Genomic DNA, 25343 nt, shown 5'->3' with positions numbered 1-25343 from the left:
ACTGGTACTTTTTGGTTTGTACCAGTTTTTCTTTGTCTGCAGCCAGGCGCGCTCCTCTGCCTCAGCTAAGGGGCGTTTCCCTTTTGACTATTGGGTAAGTTTACCCATACTTTGATTATATTACTAAGAATGTATGAGGAAACCAGTTGGTATTACAGGCACATGATTAGCTATATCAAATGTGATTACAGCATTGGAGTGGATGGAAAAATCATCACAGTTTCTAGCGCTGAGTCTGTCACGAAGGGGCTGTTCATACTATTTTGCATTTGATTGTTTGGGGTAATAATTCCACTCAATGATTCAAGCTGCACCACTTGAGCAGCGTGATGTAACTTTAGGACATCATGTGAAACACTGTTGGTATTTTGAGCATATGGTTGACACCAGACCACTCATGGTCATTCTTCCTATAGGTGGAATCAGCTCTTCTGCACCGCAGCAGGTGCAGTATTAACTGTTTTAGGTGGGTACCCAACATTCACTTTTTTGGGCCCACGTTCTTATTTTATAGGATAGGCGTCAACCTAGTCCTGATGAAATTCCATTGACCCTCCTGGTATAATAGGCAGGAAACATGTTGACCTTATTCTACACGCACCATAGCCATTAGTGTACATTATCGCCTTAGACAACTCTGTTTTTAGTGTGTCAAGGAACCATTACTTCATGAAAGGATTCTTGGATCCCTTAGACTCTTTTAAATCACCTTATCACCAGTCTATATCACCCCCTCACTTGCATTCATCATATGGCTTTATGATCAAAAGATCTCAGTTAAAGAGCCCCCATTGAGGGGTTTGTCAGGCATTATCAGCGTTGGCCCGATGAGGAGTACCCAATGATGAAGCATGGCACTCTACCAGTTGTGTGCAGGCATTTTGATCTGATCATTCAGATCCCCTGAGATCTGATTGGTCAGACCCATTGTTCCACCTATTAGGACCTGTTTTGTCTCTTGCTCGAGGAACTGCCCCCTCTGTGCTTATTGTACATTGACTTTGGTGGAGTATGGGTGCAGGACCTCCCAAAATATTACTACTCATCCCTCTGTTGATTTTGTGCCTGGGATTTAGTCTGCACAGCCTGAGCAAGGTCAAACAACAATGCCCTTGTTATTCTATGTGGTCAGACATTAGCTCCTAGACATAATAGAAGAATTCAGCTGCTGATTCGAACATACATATCTTGTCATATACCTGTGGACAGGGTTTTCTGAAAAAGCACACACTGAGCGAAGGTCCTGAGGCAAGAGGGCTACGTCAGCAGAGATGTAGAACTTCCATCTATGTATGCTAAGCTACAGGGACAGCCACCAATCCCAGAGATATATACCCTATAATCACTTATATTGAGTAGTACAGTGGGGGACAAGGGATTAGGCAAATCTGTCAGGTAATATGACAGGGCTTTTTATTGTATATGGTTTATTAACCATGCTCATGACATTATTGATGTGCATTTATTTGCAAATAATGGGACAATTATTGCATATTACAGCACAATATTAAATAAACATTGTAAACTTCCTTTGTGACTCTTTACTATTTTACTGTAGGCAAGTACAGGTGAGAGAACGAAATGGTGTGTCCTGTTGTGTTCTGGGGTGCCAAATCACTTGTCTCTCTGGGAAGGTTAGGAGGGCAAATGAGACATTGTAGCTAGTCAGACTAGGGCCCATAGATACTGAGGTAGTATGGTGACTCGGTCCCCTACAAGCTGAGGTTCGAAGGTCCTAAGCATAGTTCTGTTCCTGAGCAGAATCCCTGCAACACCATGTGAAGACCACAATAACACTAAGCAGACTTCCCACAGTCTAAATTTGGACTGGTTCCTGTCCAGTAGAAAAGGCCTATCAACACAAGTGGTCTATTATATTTTATTGGGGAAAGTGTGAAAACACCTAATAGTAGGATTTCTGTTGATCTCCTCAGATTCCAAAACTTTCTTTTACAGAAATGTGAGTGAAATCTGCTGAAGATTGATGTTGGACTTGGATTCTTGGGAAAAATAAGGTATGAGATCCATGTAAACCACACAACTCTGCGCTCCTTTGGATATCTACGTTCCGGAAATGTCTGGGGTTAGCAGGTTTCCCTGAGTAGAGATGACTCAGTGACAACATTGAAAGCTACCCACATCTCCAGAACGATTGGAATTCAAAGGAAAAAGCCTGAAGTTTTCACTACACATTTGAGGCATTTCCTGTCATGGGTGATAGACCCATCTACACAAGTGGGGTACCTTTTGTATCGGGAGAAGTAACGGAATGCTGGGATTTAGGATTGTTAATTCCCTTAGATTCTGAAACTTTCCCCACATAATATGAGGACCGGAACTATCACCTTGTGAAGACCACATTAACAGTACATGAATCCAAATTTTGACTGGTTCCTATCTGGTGCGATAATCCCACCAACCTATGTGAGGCACTGTTTTTTATCCAGGGAAGTATGGGAACACTGGGTGGTAGGACTTTTGTAGACCTTCTGACTCTAGATATTTCCCTCACAGAAATAGGAGGAAAAGCCAAATTCAGAGCCATATGAATAATCACTAAGGGTCTGATTTAGATTTTGGCGAACTGGTTACTCTGTCAACAGACTGATGTAATCCCATAATATCCTATAGGATTTATAGATCAGGGGACGGGATATTCATTAACATTGTGAGGGAGCAACCCATCCGCCAAAATCTAAATCAGGCCCTAATTCTAAACTCATGTTCTTGGGCACATGCAAATATAAATAACTTTCCTTATACCCATTTTTCATTCATTAGATTTTAGCTTAGTCAGTACACAATAAAAAATCATTATAAGCTGTACCTGGACAAATGGATGTGGACAATAGCTTTTGGATAATCACCAAAAACACTATATATCACTGTAACCATTATAGTTTAAATAGAAGGTATATTACTTTTGTAGAGTGTCCATTATGAAGAAAAATTACAGCTAAAACCATTAGGGCTGATTAGGATGGCAGTGAACCTGCCACCATAAGGCAGCAGGTGGCAGGTTCACCACCATCGTAAGGACAATTACCGCCCATCAGATCAGGATGGCGGGCGGTGTGGCTGGCGGGCGGAAAGCCCATCTGCCACGGGTCTGACAGAGGCAATTGTTACGATTGCTTGTTGGATCCGCCCGCATCCTCAGCATGGTGGCGGTGCCTAGCAGGCACCGCCTACCAGATTTTGATGCTTGAGCCCCGCTAGCCTTTCGATGGTGGTTCCCCCGCCAAGGAATGGCTTGCAGGGATTGACTTTGGGGGTCGGTTGCAGGCCCCCCTGTGCAGGGGCACTTTCTTTTTGCATTCATTTCCCTGCACCATGTGGCAGGCACTGCATGGTGCCTGCCATGTAGTACAGGGAAATGAAAAACCTGCATTTTTTCCATAGAGGCGGGTGCTGCAGCAGGCAATGGAAAACATGTAGAATGCGACTGCCACAGTGGCGGACGCATTATAATCTGGCCTGTCAGACCCCTGATACTATGGCGGGCGGTCCACATCTCCGTTAGGGTGCCCGCCATCCTAATCAGGTCCATCGTCACATATTTCCCATATTTGCTACTTACTTTTATTAGTTTTTGATTTCAATGATTTGTTTCTTCGGGAAAACTATTAATGATTTACATAAATGACCCCTTGTTGAATTCAGAATTTGGTCTGCTTTTCAGAAACATACAGTTCACCTATGAGTCCTGCACATCTTTTTCCCACAAAACTGAAGGTAAGTAGAAACTATAGAAATAATAAATATTAGCTACCACTAAGAAAAATTGCAAAAACTGTGGTGTTTCTTTTTTTACACCTCTGCATCTTCCTGAAATCTGGGATCTTATCACAACCATCCATTTGCTAATGCCATTTTTAGAACAAAATCACACACATTTTTGATAGAATTTTCCTATTTAAAAAAGGTTGCAATCATTTGGCTAGTTTCTCTGTGCCCTCCAGGAGAATCCTAAAACACTGGGTACCTCTTGGGTCCCTAATGCAAGGCAAAAACATAAGTTGTCTTAGATACCTTTTTGTGAAGAAAAAAAAAAGCTAAGTGAGAACTGTAGTGTAGTTCCTATATTCCCAATAGGCTCTGCGCACTGGAATAACAAAAACAATAGTTTAGACGTAGGACTGAGGTCGACTAGGTCTCTATTGAATATGTTAGACTTAGTTATGAATGCCAGCTAGCTCAGAGGTCACTAGAAACTTTCTCGAGTGAACAGGAAGGAGTTAACTTTCCTGAATAGACAAGAAGGGATTAGTTTCTGACAACCGCGTAAACATGACAACTTTGCTCCCCCCAGAATAAGGAGTATATCTCCAGAGTCGTGTGAAAACAATAGACAGCTATTTCACTCAGTGAATCGTGCATGCTTAGTTTCACCAGAGTGCAGAGAAATAGAGAGACGGGCGTTTTCAATAAAAGTTGTTATTTATTGAGCAGTTCTCTTTCTCGTGAAGGAGAAGTGAGTTGCTACTATTGTAATACTTGTCATAAAGTAAAGTGCGTACAGTAAAAGGAGTATAATGAAATAATACTGTAAAAGCATTGATATGGTTTCTGAGCCATATGATACTTAAAATGGATAAAATATATACATACATAAAATCATTGACTAAACGTGCTCAACTGGTGTTTCTAAAATACACCTACCCCGTTGTACCTGACCTAAGCCTAATACGTGGGAAGGAGTAAGTAAGTTAAGATAGTTTTGCCAAGAATCGGCATCAAGAATTCTCTAAGGATCTAATCAGCTCCGTACCTTGTTTATAGAATGAAGGAGGTCTTGTATCTCTCTCTCAGGACTCGATCTCCCAGCAACCCGCAAGGGTGACTGGAAACACTGGGGCTGGATTTCTTGGCAGGAGAAAAGACAGCGTCTCTCTCAGTGCGTCAAATGGGAGGGTCGGCTTCCTTCAGCACTCGCATCAGCTGGGCGTCGGGCAAGTAGATAGCCGCTCTGCTCCAAACCACCGTGTGTTTGCTTAAGGCAAATGCTGGTATATTTATACCTGGAAGGTGCCGAGTTTGACGTAAGGTTGGACATAAGACGTCACTAAGAACTTACAGTTCTTTCTGGACGCCAGGAGTTCTTGTACAAATCAAAACAAAAGCAAGGGGAATTCCCGGGCTGCTGAAGGCTTGGTTTGTTTAAAGAACGCGTTGTACTTTCTAGGAGTCTATGGGAGTAGCCTTGCCGTATTTGGACTGCATTGGCTATGACTAAATATGGATATGATTCTTATTTCTTTATAAGGATATTATTTGTTATAACCACATAAGGGCATAAATCAGGAATATTTAATTAGGGTCCTAGATACGTTTACAACAGAACTACTCCAAATATAAATAAAAAGTACCGTACTGGAGGTAAAGGGTGACAAAAAAAAGGATGGGCATAGTAGACAATCCGGCTTGTGGAAGGAGTCTGAGTCCATGGGCCAGACCATGCTGGGGGCCTCGTGCTGGGTTCTAGTAAGCGAGTGTTGTTGCTGAGGGGCCTGGAAGTCCCTACCAGACTTCTGGAAGGCTACAACTGGTGCAAGGGCCACTACAGATCAACAGAGAGATCCCAAAACGAATGCCTTCGCCCCACATCAGCGGATAGAGCCTCCTGAATTTCTGATCTGGGCCCTGAAGCCCACCCTGGCCACTGTGTGACATAACACACCAGCAAATGAAGCAAAGAACCAGGAGACTACTCCTGTGGCCAGATTTTAACCCTACAGGAGATGGAAAGTCCACACCAAGTCTGCAGCCCCTGTCCTGGGAATTTTATGACACCCTAGGAAGGAGAATAAAACCCAGAGGGCTGCACCCCAGGCCATACCACAGCTCTGGCTGGGACCCGTTTAGATCTTCCAACCCTGCTAGAGCAAGAGGAACTCTGCAAGAGTTCTGGAACCTTATCCTAGGTGGCTTGTGGCTCCACAGGCCAGCATATAGAACCCAGGAACATGGGCTCACACCGTAGAATAGATTGAGGTCATAGTGGGGACCCAGTCACAGTCCTCCACTCAGTGTGAGGAGGAAAGTCCTCCCCAAGTCTATAGAAGTGAATCCTGTGTAGCTTGCAACACTGTCAGTGCCTGGAACAGAAGGACCAGTGCCTCAACCCTATTGAATCTCTGACCAGGACCTGTCTGATATTTCAACCCTCCCAGAAATGGAGAGCACTCCATGGGTCTGTGGAGCCCTCTCCTAGGTAAAAAAGATGCCCTTAGTTAGCGGGTAAGCTTGGCAGTACCCAGGGAGCCTTAAATCAGCCGTGTCACACCCTCGTCACTTGGAGAAACATCTGGATAGTGTAGCAGTCCATCTTTCGTCAAACTTTCATTATCATGTAGATGGTTACTAGGCTTTCTTGGATTCTGGTTATCTGGGGTGGGGCTTCTGAATGGATACATCCAAAATTGTGTTGCTGTGAGCAAATGTTAAATAGACTGTTAAATAGGGTGTGAGCAATTTCCGCAATTTCCCTGTTTCTGTAATCGCCCCCGGTCTGATTTTCCGGGCTTGATCACTTTTTGTGCTATACCAATGCTAAACCATTAATGAACCTGTGGTTCCTCTATAAAACATTTGCTCTACACTGGCACTCTGTTTTGGCCTATTTATCTTCACTATATTAAAATTCACCTATTGCATGGTATGTTATATGCGGGATGCAGTGTGTATTTATACCTGCCCTGCCTGTGACAAACACGAGTCTTCCAGGAACACCACCACATTCTCATTGGACATCAGCTTAAATGCCCTGCAGTATGTAACAGGAAGGAGAAAGATCTTTGCCATTTAGGAAAAGTCTATTTTTATATCCCATAACTCACATTTAAAGTGTGCTTTTTAAGACCACAGGGGTTTGGTGCATACAAACAGGGCACACTACTTATTGGGGTAAATGTGCTCTTTTAATGAAATGAAACCCAAATGTTATTTCATTGTGTAGGCTTTGATAGACTGTTCCCTAAGTAGGCCTGGATGAGATAAACATCTTTATTTTCTATCTCAACTTTGGAGGGTGTTCGAAAAATGTTTCAAGGTTGTTACTTTCCTTAATTTTCAAAATCTGATTTACTGGTAAAATATTTTTGGGGGGCAACTAATGCAGAAAGTAAAATTAACTTTTTGTGGCCTGTTTTGCTACTCAGTCCCTACAGAGATGGCATATACTCTGTCTCAGAGGACAATAAACTGCCTTTGAGCCGATGGGGGTTTACCTATTACCATTTAGCCTAGATTTGCTATTTGAGAGAGGGCAAAACAGTTGTCAATGCAAAAGGCAGCTTTAGCACTACCTCTTTTAAATTGGAGGGCCTCTCCTATTCATTCCAAAGTCCCTCCCAGATAGCTAAGCGCCAGTCAAAGTAGGGAATAAAACCTGTTTTTTGCCTGTTTTCCTACTCAGCCCCTGCAGAGATGGAATATCCATCCTTGGCTGAGAGAATTAACAACTCTGGCTCAGGGGACAATAGTCTGCTTCCGAGCCAGGAAGAGGACATGGTTGATAACTGCTGACCATATTAAAACATGGCCTCCGGAGTAAGTTAATAACAAGGTAAAGAGGACGTTCTGCAAAACGATCAGTGGCCATGAGAAAATGGTTAGGATGGGGTGGCAAAATTGCTCCAATCACTGCCTGGTGCACAAGATAAATCTAGCACCTCAACCATCACCTCCTCAGAACATTCCTTGACCTAGGAAGACTGCAACTGACAAGAAAGGTCTTCTGAAAGAAAACACCCTGCATCTGGCTCCTGCAGTAAGAAGAGGACTTTAAAAATCATGGACTCCTGAATCCCACTGGCACCCAGTGACTGCAACAGATCTCCAAAGGTCAACTGCTTAGCCTCATGTTTGCCTGTTTCAGGAACACAAAAGTAGGAGCCTGAATCCAAGAAGGCCTAGCTGACCACTGAAGAATAAATCCTGCAGAAGACCTAAAGAGAGAGATAGTTGGTGCCGAGACGCCAGCGCTGATGAGGATACTATTGAAAAGGAAATTTCCTCACAGTGGAGAAAAGTGAGACCTGTTCATTTTTACCACCAATATAGAACCAGGACAATTTGTTGAGGCTTGCCAGGAAAAGCCGTACCCTAGGCGTGCAAGAAAACTAGTTTGGTCTTGCTCTGAGCTTTTTGCCACACTGAACATCAGTTTTATGGGACCTTGCAAAGGAAGTATCTGGCCTCATGGAACCTTGCATAAACATTGGACCGGGGTAAGGGGGCAAATCTATCGGACTCGTGAAGTGGCCTTAGCAGATGCGAAATCCAGGATAATAACTCTCAGAGTTCTTGGTGCCACAGCCAAGAGGTTCAATGACAATGTATTTGACCTATAGGGTCCCTCTCTAACCACAGTCCCAGACTATACCCACTGGGAGATTTTGAATTCCATTTCAGAGAATAAGCCCAAATTAAAAAACACTGACTGTGATGACCCGCTTGGAGTATCTGACCTGTTGTGTTGTGTTCTTTACTTTAAAATTGTTACTACTACTCAAACTTAACCCACATTTTCTGGGGAATGCCTGCTACGTCTGCCATAGTAACCAGATATTGAGCAGGAAGTCTCCCAGAACTGTGTTATGACCTAACTAGAATGGATTTATTAGGTTGATAGGGTTGCTCGCTTCCAAATAATAACCCTGTTTCTGACTGGGGCTGGGTTAGCCTGGAATAATCCATTCTAAACACAAATCACAAATTATTTTTGTATATAAAATGTCACCAGTGACGTTAGGTGTGACATATTTTTCACACTCTTAGATGTGATTGAGTATGGTGCGGTGTGACGTTTCCATGGTCTCTTCCACTGTCATCCATTGCTCATATATGAAAAAGAGTAGCTGAGGGTTGGCTGGAAATCAGGGGTGGAAATAAAATATTTCTGCAATAAACCAAATGCAAAATAGAGTACAATTCATGGATATACAGTTCGAGGAGATGGTCTAGACTGTTTCCAAAGTTCAATTTTCTACTGTGACTGCACTGAATTCAATGTTTTAACATGCTAAATTCATATCTATGTTACAAACCAATTTTGTGAGGGAAGTATTTAGGACCAGCTCTAGGGTGGTGTGACCGGTGCAGGCACACCTGGCGCTGGCCTCGGGGGTGCCGTGTTTAGAAACTACAGGGATTTAAAAAGCACCTGCTGCAGAGTTCCTTGTGTGCCCAAAATATGTGCGGCAAGAATACAAATGCCACTGCAGTACGTTTTAAATTCTGAGTTTGTGCTTCTCCAGATCAAACACTCTTAAAATATACAGCCTACCATTATCAGTGACATTATTATTATTATTACTTAACATTTCTAGAGCGCGTAGCTACCCAGAGGCAACCCAGTGCTGGCGGAATAGGAGTAGAATGGAGGGAGGGTCTACAACCTAATATTTTGAGAATAGCCATGTTTTCAGATGCTACCGTAAAGTGAGGAGATGAGTTTCCGAGCGTATCTTCAAGGGTAGGGTGTTCCACAGCTTGGCTATGCTGTAAGAGAGAGAACAGCCCCCGCTACGAGTTCTCCAAATTTTCCGCACCACGGTCAAGCTCATGCTGGCGGAGCGGAGCGATCTCCTGGGTTGGTAACATTTTAAAAGGGAGTTAAAGATGGCGGCGCCTTTTCCCATCAAGGTTTTGTGGGCTATGCAAAGAGCTTTAAATGCCACTCTTTCCAGAATCGGTAGCCAGTGAAGGTCTTTTAGGCAAGGCTTCGCAGATTGCGTTCTTGGCACTCCAAGCAGCATCCTTGCTGCACAATTCCGGGCGACTTGGAGTTTCCTAGTGGCTTTGGGTGCTCCCAGGTACAAGGAGTTACCATAGTCCAGGCGCGATAGAACCAGGACCTGGACTACCATTCTCCTTGCCCCATTGGGAGTGTTATGTGACTCCTATACCTTGTAATCCTCATTATCTCTTGTAACATTTCCTATAGACTGATTTACACATGTATGAATCATAGGCTCTGTATAATGTAAAGTGCTCTGACACCCTACACTGGTATGAGTAGTGCTATAAAACACATTAAATATATATGAGAGAGGGCCTATGGAGAGTTGGGGGGCACTGGCAGAGCATGGTAGTCAGATAATTTGTGGAGAAGGAGGTTTTGGGGGGTGGGGGCATCAACAGAGAGTGTTGCACTGGGCACCACCAGCGATAAAGCCAGCCCTGAATTGACCAAGTGATATGCTAGACTATTCCTGAAATTGCTGGTTTCTCAACTTATCTCAGGATGTTTAAATGAGTGGTCAACATTTAAAAACAATAAATGCAAGCAACTGTTCCTGCGAAAATTCTAGTTTCGGTCTGAAAAACAAACCAAGAAAAACAGTGGCTTTCGTTTTTTTCTTAAAGGTTTTTTTAAGAACCCACAGAATTCCTGAAAATTGACAGACACGTATTGTGATGATGTTGTCCAAAGGTATAAGTTTTCTCCATAATGCCACAGGAGGGCTGCATCATAGTGTACACAAACAAAACATAATATGGAGAAGGGATATTCTCAGAGCAGATGCTTGAAGAAAAGTTCTTTTTGTGCCAAACTGTTTGTTTCTAGGGTGGTCCAGGAATTACTTTCAGTCAAATAAATATGTATTTATTTTAGGAAGCTGGCTATCTATGTAGTGCATTAAAAAGAAGTATACTATGCAAAAAGTCCAGAGAATCCCAAATGGTACATAGAGATAAAAGCAAATCATTCTAATGCTCTTTTTGTGGAAGTGTGGGCGAGCAGTTCAGCTTATCAGAGAGCAATGCTAAGCATTTCTTGTACTCACGGAGGCAACAATTGGGACAAACACTCAAGAATAATTCAGAAACCGATTTGTAAAAATAAAGTCAAACTTTATGTATTTTGTAAGACCAAGAACCCAGTTCTAAGGTAAGCACTTTTGGAGTTATGATTTTTCAAAGTTCGGAAAATATATCACTTTTGTGTGCAACTACACACCATAATACTCAATGGGGAAAAGAGGAAAAATGCATATAAAATCAGGCAATGCTTTCACGAAGTTCACCTTCTCGTTTTAGGTCGATGTTGGGACCAGGTCCAAAGTTCCAGCAGGAAAAGTTCGGGATCATCAGGATCATGTGGGAGCAGAGTGCTGATGGTCTTAGAAATGGTTGCATGATACAACCACACATGCATCAACAATGCATGCCTATAGAACGTGGTCTGAACCATGCATTGCTTTAACACGCATGCCTTTACAACAAATTTTGTCGTAAAGGTATGGTTGCTGTAGGGATATGCGTGGTAAAGTACACACCCCAGCTCTACCGCCCTGCGCACTAACACCCGATACCCCTAGCCCTGCAACCAGCCCTTAAAACTGCCCTGACTTTCCACCCTGAGCTTTAAAATCCAGCCCCAGCCCAAAACACTACCCTGAACCCACCCATCCCACCGAAAGCCCTAAAACTGACCCTCACCCTTAACAACTGCCCCTCCCCCTGTCCTGAGCCCCAAAACCCAGCCTCAGTCGTAAAAATTACCCTGCCCTGATCCCTAAACCGGCCCCCAGCTGTAAAAACTACCCCACCCTGATCCCTAAACCGGCCCCCAGCCCTAAAAACTACCCAACCCCCAAACCCAGCCCCAGCCCTACTTACCAGGCCGTGTCCCAGAGTTTCCTCTCCATATCCTTCCTGTTCTTGTCCACATATATAGATCGTTGACTGCCTTATGCGGGGTTCAGGCAAGCGTTGCTCCACTTGCTTGCATTGAAACGGCACGCGTGGCTCAGCCTGCAATGTAAAGTCCATTTCCCTCTATGGATGCTTGCTTCTGGTGCTTTAGGAGTCCAGTGTGGACTCTTCTTTTTGGTTCTTACCGCTGGGGGTCTGGTACCCCGGGCATCGGTACTCGGTGGATCTGATACATTCTGGTGCCTACAAACTTGGTGGGGAGGCAGATCTAAACCTCTGGGGCTCCTGTATCTTTTCTTGCTTTGGTGCTGCATCCATGTCATTGAGGAGCAGCAAGTTGACAAACCCAGCTTCGTGAAATTGGTGCCTGCATTGTGCAGGGGAGTGATACTTTCACACCAAGGGAGCTTATTGGCGATTTCGTGGAGGTTGTAGGTGCTCCAGGGTTCTTGGAGACCTTGCAGATTTCAGGACGACACAAAAGCAGGGATTGTAGAGTCCTTCTTGCAAGCTGGAAGGGGTGGCACCTTTTCTTTCTGCAGCAAGGGTTCTGTTCTACAGCACTTCTTTTGTCCTGGTCTACTTTGTTTTGATAAATCTGAAGTCCAGGTTTTGGGGAGCCACCTAAATACTTAATTTAGGAATGTTACAAGGGGAGACAGGTAGTAGCCAATGGGCAACTTATCCTTAGGGTGTCTACACCCTCTAGTGACCACTTCCTGTGGGAAGAGGCAATACCTTAGGCCTGATTGGAGGTTTTCTCACCATCTTAAGATGTTGGAATTTCAGGAGAGGGGTTCACCTTGCCTGCCCCGACTTAGTGGGACCCTCTTCCTCAGCTAACTCAATTACCCACCTTTTATCCCACCAAAAGAGAAGCAGGAAAGGGGGCTTGGCTTCCTTCACTATCTAGGGGTTCCTGGGTTGGATTTCAAAGGCGGTATTGTCTATGAAGCTTCCTGTGAAACACCCTCGCCCAGATTGGGAATTGTTTCTGTCTTCAGAGAGCCCTGGCTCTCACCACATGAGGTCAGAAACATGTCTGGTGGTGCCAGGCTGGTGAAAACCGGCCAGAGACCCCACTAGTGTTTGTCTAGATTTCAGGGGACACTCTAAAAGTGTTCCTATATGGATTTCTTACTACATCCAACTTTGGTATCTGTGAGGATTTCTTAAGATACGATCTTTGGTACCAAACATCTTAGAAATCAATGAATCCATCATGGAGCTAGGAAAGTGACAAATATCTAGCCCTTGTACTCTTTGTGGCATCCCTGTTCACTTAGAACATCACAGAAGGGACTGGCATTGTAGGGGCATACCTGCTCATGCTAATATGCCCACACATAAAAAATAGTACACTTTGTAGAGCTAAAGGCCAGTTTAGGAGTTTCTTACCTATATCTTATTCAGTGAATTGTGGGCAAGGCACACAGGGCTGTGTGCCATGTCGACTCTGGATTTCCCTGCATCAAGACAGGCAGCCTGCATTGGCAGAGTGCACAGCCTTCCTGAATTTATTTATATTTTAGAGTTAAAAATGTGACCACATTAGACAAGATTATATTAGTGCCACCCTATGCAAGAATACAAGCAGCAGTCGGTGAATCAGGCAGGCTTGCCAGAAGAAATGCAAAAAGGATTAGTCACTTTTGAAAGTTAATACATAGCAGGCATACTGCAAAGCTCGTGGCACCAAGGTAATTATAAAAATAATTGTAATGTCTCACTAATGCCATATCATTTATAACTCAAATATCAGCTTAAAAAATATTTAGGAAATTCGATAATTGTTTCATCAAACATCAGTTTATAAGTTCAGAAAATAAACCCATTTTTGTCTCGAAAACACACTTAAGTTTTGGAACAAATATATTAATTCACCAAGCAAAAGCTTCAACTTTAGTAGGCAGGGCTGCACACTAGAGGACCTACTTGCAGATAGCTGGAGAGCTACCAGTACGTAGCTTTTAAGCTACTCATTGGAGAAGCCTGTCTGGTGTAAGCGGGGTTGTTTATAAAGAGTACACAGTATTTTTTAACTAGAACTTACTGTAGGGAGAAGAACACCGCACAGCTAGAGAGGACGACCATAGGCAGCAGGCAGTAACCCAGCACACTAGCGACACATCCAATGGAGACGTTGGTTAGGCTCATCAGGTTCAGCAAGGTATGGATTCCAAGGCATCCAAAGGTGCTCATGCCATACACGTATCCAAAGTGAACTTTTCCTGCCTTCACAAAAGCAAGCACAGAGCAATAATTAGCACCTTCAAAGTGATCAGGGCAAAGTGCAACAAATATACTGAGAATGTGTCAAACCTGGTCAACCGTGAACAAAATTGAAAAAACTAAATTTAGCATGAGAAGAGCTCAAAGTTGAGAATAAAATAACTGGCAGTTCACTGCACATTAAGAGTAAGACGATTTTCTAACAAAACAACAGCTTCAGGTTTCGGCAGGAGATGTAATAAAAAGCAGGTGCGCGGTTTCTGAATAAATAATACAATGAATCTCTATTCCTATTGCTCTTAAGAAGCAGGCCTCAGCAATGATTTGGCCTTGTGTAATGTGGCTCAAATCCGAATGAGCGCATTCTACAGGTGGTGTTACTCCTGATTTGGATAAATAATGTTGAGCATTCACCCGAACCCAGATAATAAGTAGCGCAGAAAATGTTATACTTTTAACCGATCACCAATCTTTCCAGAAAAATCTGGTGGAATATCCACATGGAAAACTGTCATAACCTGAGATATACAGCTATTAGTGTGAGAAACTGTGCAATATTAATCACCCCTTTGCTCCCCATTTGAGGGGGTAGATATAAGGTTGCGAATAAAATATCCCACTCAGTAAACCCCACACCCTGCTGTACTGGTATTTACAGAGTAAATATTATGCCCACAAATAAGGGACTACACATAATAAGGCATTGAATGTTATGTTTCGATGAACATCCATGACGTGTCAGGTAAGGAAAAAGAAAGTGTTGAAGGCAAAGGTTGTCACAGGACAGAAAGCAACATGATTTTATAAAACAGAGTAGGTGCATTTGTGCTGTTTCAAACCGGCACAGAAAATTAAAAAGGTACCTATAGTACTTTTAAAAAAAGTCTGCTCACCATATTTAAAGGTATTTTTATAAATCTTTGAGCGTTAGCAAGATAGCTCCATCGATATTGGGGGCACATTTTTCACTCGTAGTAAATCTCATATCTCCGCTAAGAAATCCACCAGGCAAGCAAAGAGTGGACAGAGTGGAAAACCTCCAACACACCTCCCTGGTTAGACTACTACCCAACCTCTACCATACACTGTAGCAATCATACAGCCAGAGTGCTAGGCATGGCCCGAAGGCAGAAATAAAGGCTGGGTGATTGCTCGTGGTCACTAAACGATACCCTGTATCTAGTGTGTCTGTTTCCCGTTATTAGCTGACCTGTGTGCTGCACTCTTAGTGACTTGTACCCCTGTGTCTACACTGGAGACGAGGCCGGTAATACCCCCGCCTGTAAGAGTCACGTACCTTCACCGTTGTTCATGCCGAGTGCTAGGCAGTGGAAAGAGGGTCATACTGTGGCCTGGCAGTGGGTTCTGTCGTGCCCACATGATGACACTAGGACCCTGGGGCTCAGGGTCAGGGGGACAGGGACACCGGACACCACATCCGGTCAAGGGGCGGGGGTCAGGGATCACTCGCCTGCAGGACCTCAGGGAGAGAGGTCAGGCCCAGAAGCGCGCCATGCAGATGCCAATACATGTATGCTAATAAAGACAGACGCTGACCACCATACCGTCTCTTGTGCATTCCTGATCCAGAGCGCTGCGACGCGACAACTGACGACGAAGGCGGCGACATCGACCTGCGTGGATTCGTGGGCACCTCGTCGGAAAGGATCGATCGGTGTCAGGAGGCTGGTGGCCAGGGTCAGGAGAAAACGGCTGGAAGACAGAGAGCAGCGACGCGGGAGCCCACCCCGGCCGCTGCGAGGAAAGACTGCCTGCTCCGGTAAGCGCTGTGCATAGAAGCGCGAAGCTTGAAGATTTGCCGCGAGCTCTCGCGAGAGTCTCGGCGGCCATCTTAGGGGCAGGCGGGAGGGCCAATGAGCAAACGGCAAAGGCTTGGCGGCCATTTAGAATCAGGCAGCATTTCCATTGGCTGCAAAACACCACGTGACTCTCGGCGGCCATCTTAAAACCAGGCAAAATAAGCCAATCAGAAGCGAGATTGGCTCGGCGGCCATTTTAAGGCCAGGAAAAATCGATACGCCCAAAAAAAGTGCCGATTTTCAAGGCAGAAAGGCAAAAGTGCACATCAAGCACAGGCAAAAGCAAGGAAAGAGATAAAAGAATAAATTAATAAAGGCAAATAAGACAGAAAGAAGGAAATAAAGGCAACAGAGAAAAGAAAATAAGGAGGCAAGAAAGGGGCACAAACGGAAGAGTATCAAGGGTATAAACAAGGAGAAGACAAAAAGGGAGAACAAGAAAAAAGACAAAAGAAGATGAGAATAAAGGCACAATAGACAGAAATAAAGAAAATCAAATAAAAGCAACAGAACACAGAAAACAAGGAGAAATGGCAGACCCGAAACCAAGTGCTCAATACAGAAGACCACTGCCATTCAGCCTGTCTGAACCGCAAACAGGGATAAGATAGGAAAAATGGCTCCGACGTGTCGAAAACTACGCTGACGCAACAGATGTCACAGCAGCCAAGAAACGAGGGCTGTTCCTAAACTACGTGGGCGATGAGGTCGAGGATCTGTTGGTGACACTGCCAGCTGCGGACATTAACACTTATGACAAGCTAACAAAGTGCCTGACGGACAAGTTTGATCCGCAAAGAAATGTCGATTTCGAGAGATACAGTTTCATGATCGCCTTCCAACAGGCGGAGGAATCACTAGACGATTTTGCAACGAAGTTGAGGAAACTAGTGACTCACTGGGCATTTGACAAGTTTGATAACGAGCAGGCCATAAGGCTACTGATCATCGCAGGCTGTCGGGACATAGATTTCCGAACAAGAATACTGAAAGAACCGATCACGTTGGAGAATATCCTCGCCCTCGGGAGGGCAGAAACGCAAGCAACAGCACACGCGAAAGAAATGGAACGTGGCAAAGGAAGAGGTGGAGAACAAATTAATCGGATGGCGAGCAACAACAACAAAACAGGAAACTGGAGACAAGACAGGGGCGGCCAGGCAGGGAGGAAGCAACAAGAAGGAACGTGCTACAGATGAGGATTAGAGTTCCCACACCGAGGCGGCCCATGCCCAGCATTTGGCCAGACGTGCCGAAAATGCAACTGCTGAGACCACTACGCAAGTGTATGCCAAGGGGCACAGTTCAGAAATGACCGTGGAAGAACGAGTAGAGGAAGGATGCCGACGCGCAGACACATCAGGCATGTCGAGACAGGAGTGTGGAGCTCATCCGCAGAATCAGGGGAAGAAGAAGAAGAAGAAAAAACAGAGGGGCTATACCTCATGACAGAGGTTAACACAGACTCAGAAGAAGAGGAAGAAGAATGCGACGAAATAATATGCCTGGTGGACAGAAAGAAAATAAAGAAAACGGAGTCCGTAACAATCAAAGTGGGACCACATGATACCACGTTTGTGTTGTACAGCGGCGCAACGTGCAATATCATGTGCGTCTCTGAATATGAGAAGATGAAAGTGAAGCCGGCTCTGAAGCCATCCCGAGTGAAAGTATTCACATGGGGGGCAAAGCGACCAGTGATCAACCTAGGGAAGTTCAAAGAGGAACTACGATATAAGGATCAAAGGCTAACGGAGCAGATACATGTGCTCAAAGGAGACATCCCAGCACCATGCCTATTGAGCAACGTCACGGCACAAGTGATGGGACTAATGGAAATGACATATCAGATGTCAGAGAAAAAAATAAACATTCTAAAGGAATATCCCAAATTGATAGAGGGTTTAGGAAAGCTGAAAGGACGGCAGATAACGTTGCACATAGATGAGACAATAAGACCAGTTGCGCAACATCACAGAAGGGTGCCCATACACCTACAGCCACAAGTCGAGGAAGAGCTGGAGGCCCTACTAAAACAGGACATCATAGAACGAGCGGATGGACCGACACCATGGGTGTCACCCATCGTGGCCGTCCCGAAGAAGGACAAATCGAAGATAAGTATAAGTGTGGACATGAGGATCCCGAACAAGGCAATTGAACGTGAGCGACACCCTGGCCCACATCTAGACGACATGATTAGCTGTCTCACAGGCACGAGAAGGTTCTCGAAACTGGATCTATGCAAGGGGTACCACCAACTTGAATTAGACCCTCAGTCGCGATACATCACGACGTTCTCCACCCACCTCGGACTATTTAGGTACAAACGTTTGAGTTTCGGGATCTCGTCGGCTGCAGAAATATTTCAGGAGACAATTCGTCAAGTCATCAGGCCGCTCAAGAACAGCCTGAACTACAGTGACGATATCCTGGTGTTCGGGAAGTCGGACGAAGAACATGACACGGCCTTAAGGGAGGTATGCTCACATCTAGAAGAAGCAGGTCTAACGCTAAATGAAGAAAAGTGCGAACTGGGGCGAAACGAGCTAGTGTTCTTCGGTCACATATTTTCCAAAAAAGGAATGCGGCCAGACTGCAGCAAGGTAGAGACATTGGAAAAAGCAAAGAAGCCCACAGACGTGGCGGAAGTGAGATCGTTTCTGGGGCTAGCAAGTTACTGTGCATGCTACATTAAATATTTTGCCACCGTCAGCGCGCCACTGAGAGAACTGACGAAACACGGCCAAAAATTTCACTGGACCAGCGAATGTGACAAAGGGTTCGAAGAGATAAGAAGGGCAGTGACAGCAGTGGAACATTTGGCCTACTTCGACCCGAAGTTATGCACAGAGCTGACAGTGGATGCCAGCCCCATGGGGCTGGGAGCAATTTTAGCACAACATCAGCCCGGGAGAGACTCCCCAAGACACATCGTTGCATACGGGAGCAAGAGCCTGACAGACGTTGAGAAAGGATATTCACAACCCGAAAAAGAGAGTCTGGCAGTGGTGTGGGCCTGTGAACATTACCACATGTTCGTATACGGAAAACCGTTCACGATCGTGACTGACCATCAAGCGTTGATAACAATCTATGGCAACCCGAATGCAAAGATACTGCCAAGAATAGAAAGGTGGGGAATCAGGCTCATGGACTACAATTTTAAAATTAGTCACAAGCCAGGAAAAGAGCAAAACCCAGCAGACTATGTGTCACGGCACCCCCTGCCGCAGAACTCACAAGCGACCACGATGGCAGAAGAGTACCTGAACTTCGCACTGAAACTCAGTACACCGGCGACAATAACAGAGAGTGAACTACATCAAGAAACGAAACAGGACGCCACCATGCAGTAGGCGATGAGGATCACCAGGGCGCAGCGATGGAGACACGTAAACAACAACATGGCCGTAGGAAAAGGAATAGACAAAGAAGAACTGCTGGCATTCAAAAGAATAAATGAGGAGCTGTCAGAATACGAAAATGGAACAATAATGAGAGGCATGAGGATAGTGATGCCCCAAACGCTAAGAAGAAGAACGGTGGATTTGGCACACGAGTCACACCGGGGCATGGTAGCCACTAAAAAGATGCTGCAGGAAAAAGTGTGGTTCCCGGGACTTGACAACATGGTGGAAGAGATGGTGACAAAGTGCCACGTATGTCAGATAACAGGACCACCGTCAAAACCAGTACCCCTGCAAATGTCCCCGCTGCCACAGGTGGTGTGGACCGAGCTGGCAGCAGACTTCTACGGGCCACTAGAAACAGGAAGCTATTTTCTGGTTGTGATAGACGAGTACTCAAGATTTCCCCTAGTGAAGCCAGTGTCATCAACATCGGCGAACGCCACGCTACCAGTGTTGGATGACATCTTTGCAGCATGGGGCTCGTCGCAGACGCTAAAAACAGACAATGGCCCACCCTTCTCAGGAGAAGAATTCAAAAGATTCATGGCGTACCTAGGCATACGTCACAGACGAATAACGCCACTGTGGCCACAAGCAAATGGGATGGCTGAGCGGTTCATGGGGACCATCAAAAAGGCGGTGCAAAGAGCCAAACTGACTCAAATTTCGATCGGACAAGCCCTGTGCCCTGTACTCAGGGATTATCGGAACACACCACACAGTTCCACAGGGAAGTGCCCCGCTGAACTGGTACTAGGGCGAGTGAGCAAAACGAGACTGCCGCAGATGAAGGAAGGAGACAAAGCGGAACTGAAGGACGTCGCCATTAGAGACAAGGGACAGAAAGCAAAAATGAAAGAGTATGCCGTTCAAAAAAGGCATGCCAAGCCTCACAAGTTAGAGGAAGGGGACATGGTGCTCGTGAAACAGCGGCAGGTGAGAAAGTCAGAAAGCGCGTTCGCAAAGGATCCGCTGAAAGTGGTGAAAGTGAAGGGGCCCATGATCACCGCTGCTGCTGGCCAACACCAGATCACAAGAAACAGCTCCCACTTCAAGGAGGTGAAAACGGAAGAAGAAGGAGACATGCCAAAGGAGGAACCGACCAGAGAGACCTGGCAGGAAGATCCACCACCCGTTGGTGGAGAACAGCGACCAAGGCGAGAATGTAAAAAGACGAAGAGACTGATCGAAGAGATGTGAGGGCTCTCTCTCTCTCTCTCTCTCTCTCTCTCCATGAGTCACAAGGACAAGTGCCAAGAAACTTTGTTTCGCAACAAGGGGGGAGATGTCGTGCCCACATGATGACACTAGGACCCTGGGACTCAGGGGGACAGGGACACCGGACACCACATCCGGTCAAGGGGCGGGGGTCAGGGATCACTCGCCTGCAGGACCTCAGGGAGAGAGGTCAGGCCCACCATACGCTGACCACCATACAGTCTCTTGTGCATTACTGATCCAGAGCGCTGCGACGCGACAGGTTCTATCCATGTGGATCATTGGCCGGTAAGCAGGCACAGAGCCCACCCACAGGTGTGAAGAGCACAGTCCAGGGCAGGAGGCCCTACCCACGCTGTGAGCCTTGTCCCGGACCGTGGCCCCACCCATGCTGTGTGCCCCTTGCCGGGCCTATATTCCTGGCACCTGCGGGGACAGCGAGGCCCGCAGCTTTCAGGCGGCTGCTGGGGCCCCAATAAGAGACTGTCTGTGCCCCCTAGGGGCAGTCCGCAGCACCGCACCCAGCCAGACTGACTGCAACCAGCTTACTGCCTGCCCCGCTGAAGCACGCTCTTGCCTGCCACAGACTGTGAGTGCCGGCAGTGAAGTGTCGCCAGGACGTGCTAGTGATTGCCCTGCACCAGGGGAGTAACTTACAGAGGAAGCTGGCGAGGTCCCTCAGTGATCTGTGGAGAAGTCACAGTGAACAAAAAAAAAGAAAAGGATTGACAACAACAACATAATTGAAAAAGAGTAAGCTAACGTTAAAGTGTGCATGCTGATACAAATCGGCAAAGACATAGGGACACAACAAGCCAACATTAATTGCAGGCAGGAAGGGCCAGGCACTATAGGACATTAGAAAAGTAAAGGTAGAAGGACATGTCTGCCCTGCAACAAGATGCTGCACCTCTTACGCCTCAACGGTAATAACATGCGTCTGTCACAGCAATGCCACCATTTAGTCAGCTGGTGGACCACGCAATGGCTGCCTTGCATTGGTGGCAAGGGATAGGGCACCTCCAGCATTGTTTTCACACCACATGGGAGATGGACGGAGCAGTTAAGAGATCCATGATGCTCCAGGTTTGTGGTGCAGAGTTTTAAGACCTTTTCGAACATCTCCCCAACACAGGAGGCGATGATGACTTCAATGATGCAGGAGCAGCCCTAAATCAACACTTTGACCCACAAGTCATCTCCGACTACTAAAGGCTCAAACTGAGACAAGACCGGCAGACTGAAGATGAATCAGTGGACTTATTCTACATGCGACTATGCAGACTGGCAAACACCTGCACCAACATCGACCAGGCATATGAAATAAGGGCTCAACTGATCCAAGGCTGCCATTCATCTGCCCTACATAAACTCATACTTTGCCAACCAGGCATCACCTTAGACAATATCCTGATATTGACATAGGCCGACATGCTGGTGGACAGCAGGGCTGAGAATATGGAGGCGACACTTGCAAGAGGTGCAACCCCGTCAAAACAGAGAGCAGTCAAAGTCAAGGAAGAGCAAGTCAATGCCATCCAATGATGCTCTGCCTGGCCACCCCCAAACAGTCTGAGAAAGGGTACAGGAACTATGTATTGATGCATCAAACACCCAAAGTGTACCCAGCACAAAGAATATTATACTCGAAGTGAGGCTTCATGAACCATTTCGCCAAGGTATGGTGCAGTGGCAGGTCAAGCAACAGCACAGGGTACCAAGGACAGGGGAGGTCTACCCTCTGCCAGCTATCCATCGAGGGTGGCGAAGAAGGAAAGTCCAGGCACCATGCGTAAACCATGAGTCATCCTGCTGACAATGACGACGATGAAGGCTTCATGGTATCCTTTGCTAGAAGAGAGAACCATCGCAAAGGGCCCCTGCTAATGTACAAGGTGGAAATTGGAGGGACCTAAATCACTGCCCTGATTGGCACAGGCACGTCTGTGAACGTAATGGACACCACAAAGTTCCAAAAACTTGAGCCAAGGCCAAAGCTGGCACCCAAGAAAGCCAGATTTACAACATGGGGGGCACAGAACCAATACCCCTCAGAGGAGATGTGGACGCAATGGTAGAAAATGAGGGGAAGAGAACACAAGCCAGATTTCATGGAACCCAAGGGGACAACCAGCACACTTCTTGGAAGCCACAAGGCAAAAGACTTAGGCCTGGTTTTTTTTACATGACAGGTGCATGAGTCACATGCAGAGATCATCTTGGAGGAATTTGTGCATTTGTTTTCAGGCCTACGATGCCTGAACGGTGTGAAAATAACGGTCCATATTTATAAGACCATAAGACCTGTATCCCTTAGACACAGAAGAGTGCCATTCTACCTACGCCCATTAGTTGGAAAAGTCTGGAACATCTTGACTGGCTAGGAGTGATTGAAAAAGTGACAGGACCGACTCCTTGGTATCAACCCTCATGATAGCTTCCAAACCTAAACAACCAGAAAACATAAGACTTTGTATCTACACACGGCTCACAAACATAGCAATACGCCGGAAACGTACATCACCCCCACAGTCAATGACATAGAAGGTGATATGAATGGTGCTTACTGGTTTTCCAAATTGGATCTAAATGCCGGATTCTACCAGCTTGTGGTTGATGAGTCGAGCAGATTGATCACCACTTTCTCCACCCACATAGGTCTTTGCAGATACCGATTCCTCAACTTTTAGATCTCCTCGGCTGCTGATGTGTTCCAATATGTCATTTGAGTGACCCTGTCTGTGCTAGTCCACGTGATAAACGTGAGTGACGATATCTTGATATTCACGGATACCTTGGCAGACAACCACATGAGGCTAAGAGCTACTCTGAAGAGCCTAGCGGACTGTAGGCTGCCTCTCCACAGACAGAAATGTTCCCCATACATGAATGCTATTGAGTTCTATGGGTACCACTTCTAGAGTGACCGACTGCAGGTTGATATGAAGGTGGATGCCATATGATTTACAGCTGTCCCACAAAATGCTGCCAAAGTGAGAAGCTTTGTGGGGATTGCCAACTACAGCAGGCGATTCATTCCCAACCTAGCCACATTGTCAGAGCCCCCTCCGGACCTTAAACAAACATGACTGCTCCTGGGAATGGGACAGCAGAACTGGACAGGCATTCATAATGGTGAACGAGGCACTTCTGGAAGACGCAACAATGGTGTACTTCAGCCCAGGTGCCAAACTGAACTGGTAGTAGATGCAAGGCTTGTGGGCCTTGGCATTGTCCTGCTCCAAGACAAATATGAATAGTCATTGATTCCAATCATCTAAGCAAGCAGGGTCTTCCCAGTCATAGCGACCCAATACGCCCAAATTGAGTTTTAGGTGTTGGCCATTCAGAGGGCATGGCGGCACTTCCACCTATATCTCTGTGGGCAGAAATTCCAGGTGGTGATGGACCACAAACCATTGGTACCCCATTTTGCCAGCACTGCCTAAAACAGACAACCGCATATCAAGCGATGGGCTGTCATACTTCAACAGTACAATGTTGGGGCTGTGTATTGCCCAGGAGTAAACAATCCCGCGGATTACCTATTCTGGCACCGATTGCACCAATTGTGGTCAGCAACGCTGAAGTGGACAAGAGCCCAGAGGATTTTGTAAGAATGATTGTCCATGATGCCTACCCAAGAGCTCTCTCTCTGACGGAGGTCCAGGAAGCTACTGAAAGGGACACATGTATATCCAAACACAAAGATGTGCTTTGGAGAAGACAATGGTGCAACTTCCTAGACGGAGCAACAGCACTCACTGTAGATGAGCAAAAGACGATGACCCAAATCTGGTGGATTTGAGATGAACTCAGCACGAGTGACGAAGGTCTGCTTTCGCGGTGATGTCAGATCATGGTGTCAAGAGGTCTATGGCCAAGAGTCATCAAGCTGGGACACCAGGGCATTGCAAAGACCAAAGCCTGTCTCCATGACAAAGTGTGGTTCTCTGGCATGGACATGTGGGTGGATGAAAAGGTCAGAGAATGCCTGCACTGGTTTCTGAGAGCCTACCGGCAGATGCCACTCAGCACCACAGCATGAGCCCCAAGTGACCTGTTAATGAGGAGGTGCATTCAAGACATCATTCTGACTGGGCCAAGCTGGAGACCAGCCGAGATCGCTGGGCAGTAGTATCAGACCTCATCGTTGGATACAAAGTAATCATGAAAGGTAGACACCCCATATGTGAATTCCACACCCTGTTCTAAAAGGAAGTGTTGGAAGTCACAGGAGTCCAAATAACCATGGTCACCATTCAAAGAGGATCATCAATGGTGTCCAGAATGCATCTTGGTTCAAGCAGATCAGGTCATTTGAGCCTGAACAATACAACATCCAAGAATCCCTATATGATGCACCAGGACCAGAGGCAACTATGCTCAGCCCCTGCCAAGACACAGCACCAGCAAGGCCTGAGCAAAGTGGAATGGTCCCCGGAGATACCAGAAACCAAATGCCCAAAACCAAAACAGGCATAAATGATGGACAAACTAAGAGCCAGGAATCCAGTAGCGACAGCCAGAGGTATAGACTCCAGCCCAATCCTGCACCCAGCCAGAGACCAAAAGACTACGTATGTTTCATCTCTGTTCTGTGATTTATCCAGTTATTATTCTATAGCAATAAAAGTCACGCAAGACAATGTCAGATGCACAGACATACACAATTGCTAGACAATTCTTACCCTAGTTGTTGCAGAACAACATACTGGTAACCAACTAATTAGAAGACCAATATTGGTCCGATGGGGGATGCAATGCAGGCCTGTCGACCACTGTGAGGGAAAATGATAACTTGGATACCTAGCACTAAGCCATCTAAGTTTCTGTCTGGCAAACTGCTGGGACTTGGAACGCCACCTGGAAGGACAACAATGGGGACACACAATAGTTGCGACCGTAAGGTGACCGACATTAATTTCCCAGTTATTGGTCTCTTCCCAGGATACTCGGCTTAGCATTGCATGCCAGGTGAAGGGATATTCTGTCC

General features: G+C 45.9%; 1 protein-coding gene across 1 annotated transcript in view; it reads right to left on the bottom strand.

Moving 5' to 3' along the window:
• YIPF7 (Yip1 domain family member 7) overlaps nucleotides 1-25343 on the bottom strand; it is a 623048-nt gene that overhangs the window by 38013 nt on the left and 559692 nt on the right. Inside the window, exon 5 of the mRNA XM_078678244.1 lies at nucleotides 13718-13899. Coding sequence (XP_078534370.1) covers nucleotides 13718-13899 — 182 coding nt within the window. The remainder of the gene's footprint in view (nucleotides 1-13717; nucleotides 13900-25343) is intronic.

This window comes from Lissotriton helveticus, chromosome 2_2 (assembly GCF_964261635.1).
Source record: "Lissotriton helveticus chromosome 2_2, aLisHel1.1, whole genome shotgun sequence".
NCBI lineage: Eukaryota > Metazoa > Chordata > Amphibia > Caudata > Salamandridae > Lissotriton > Lissotriton helveticus.
This window is presented reverse-complemented; position numbering and strand designations above follow the sequence as displayed.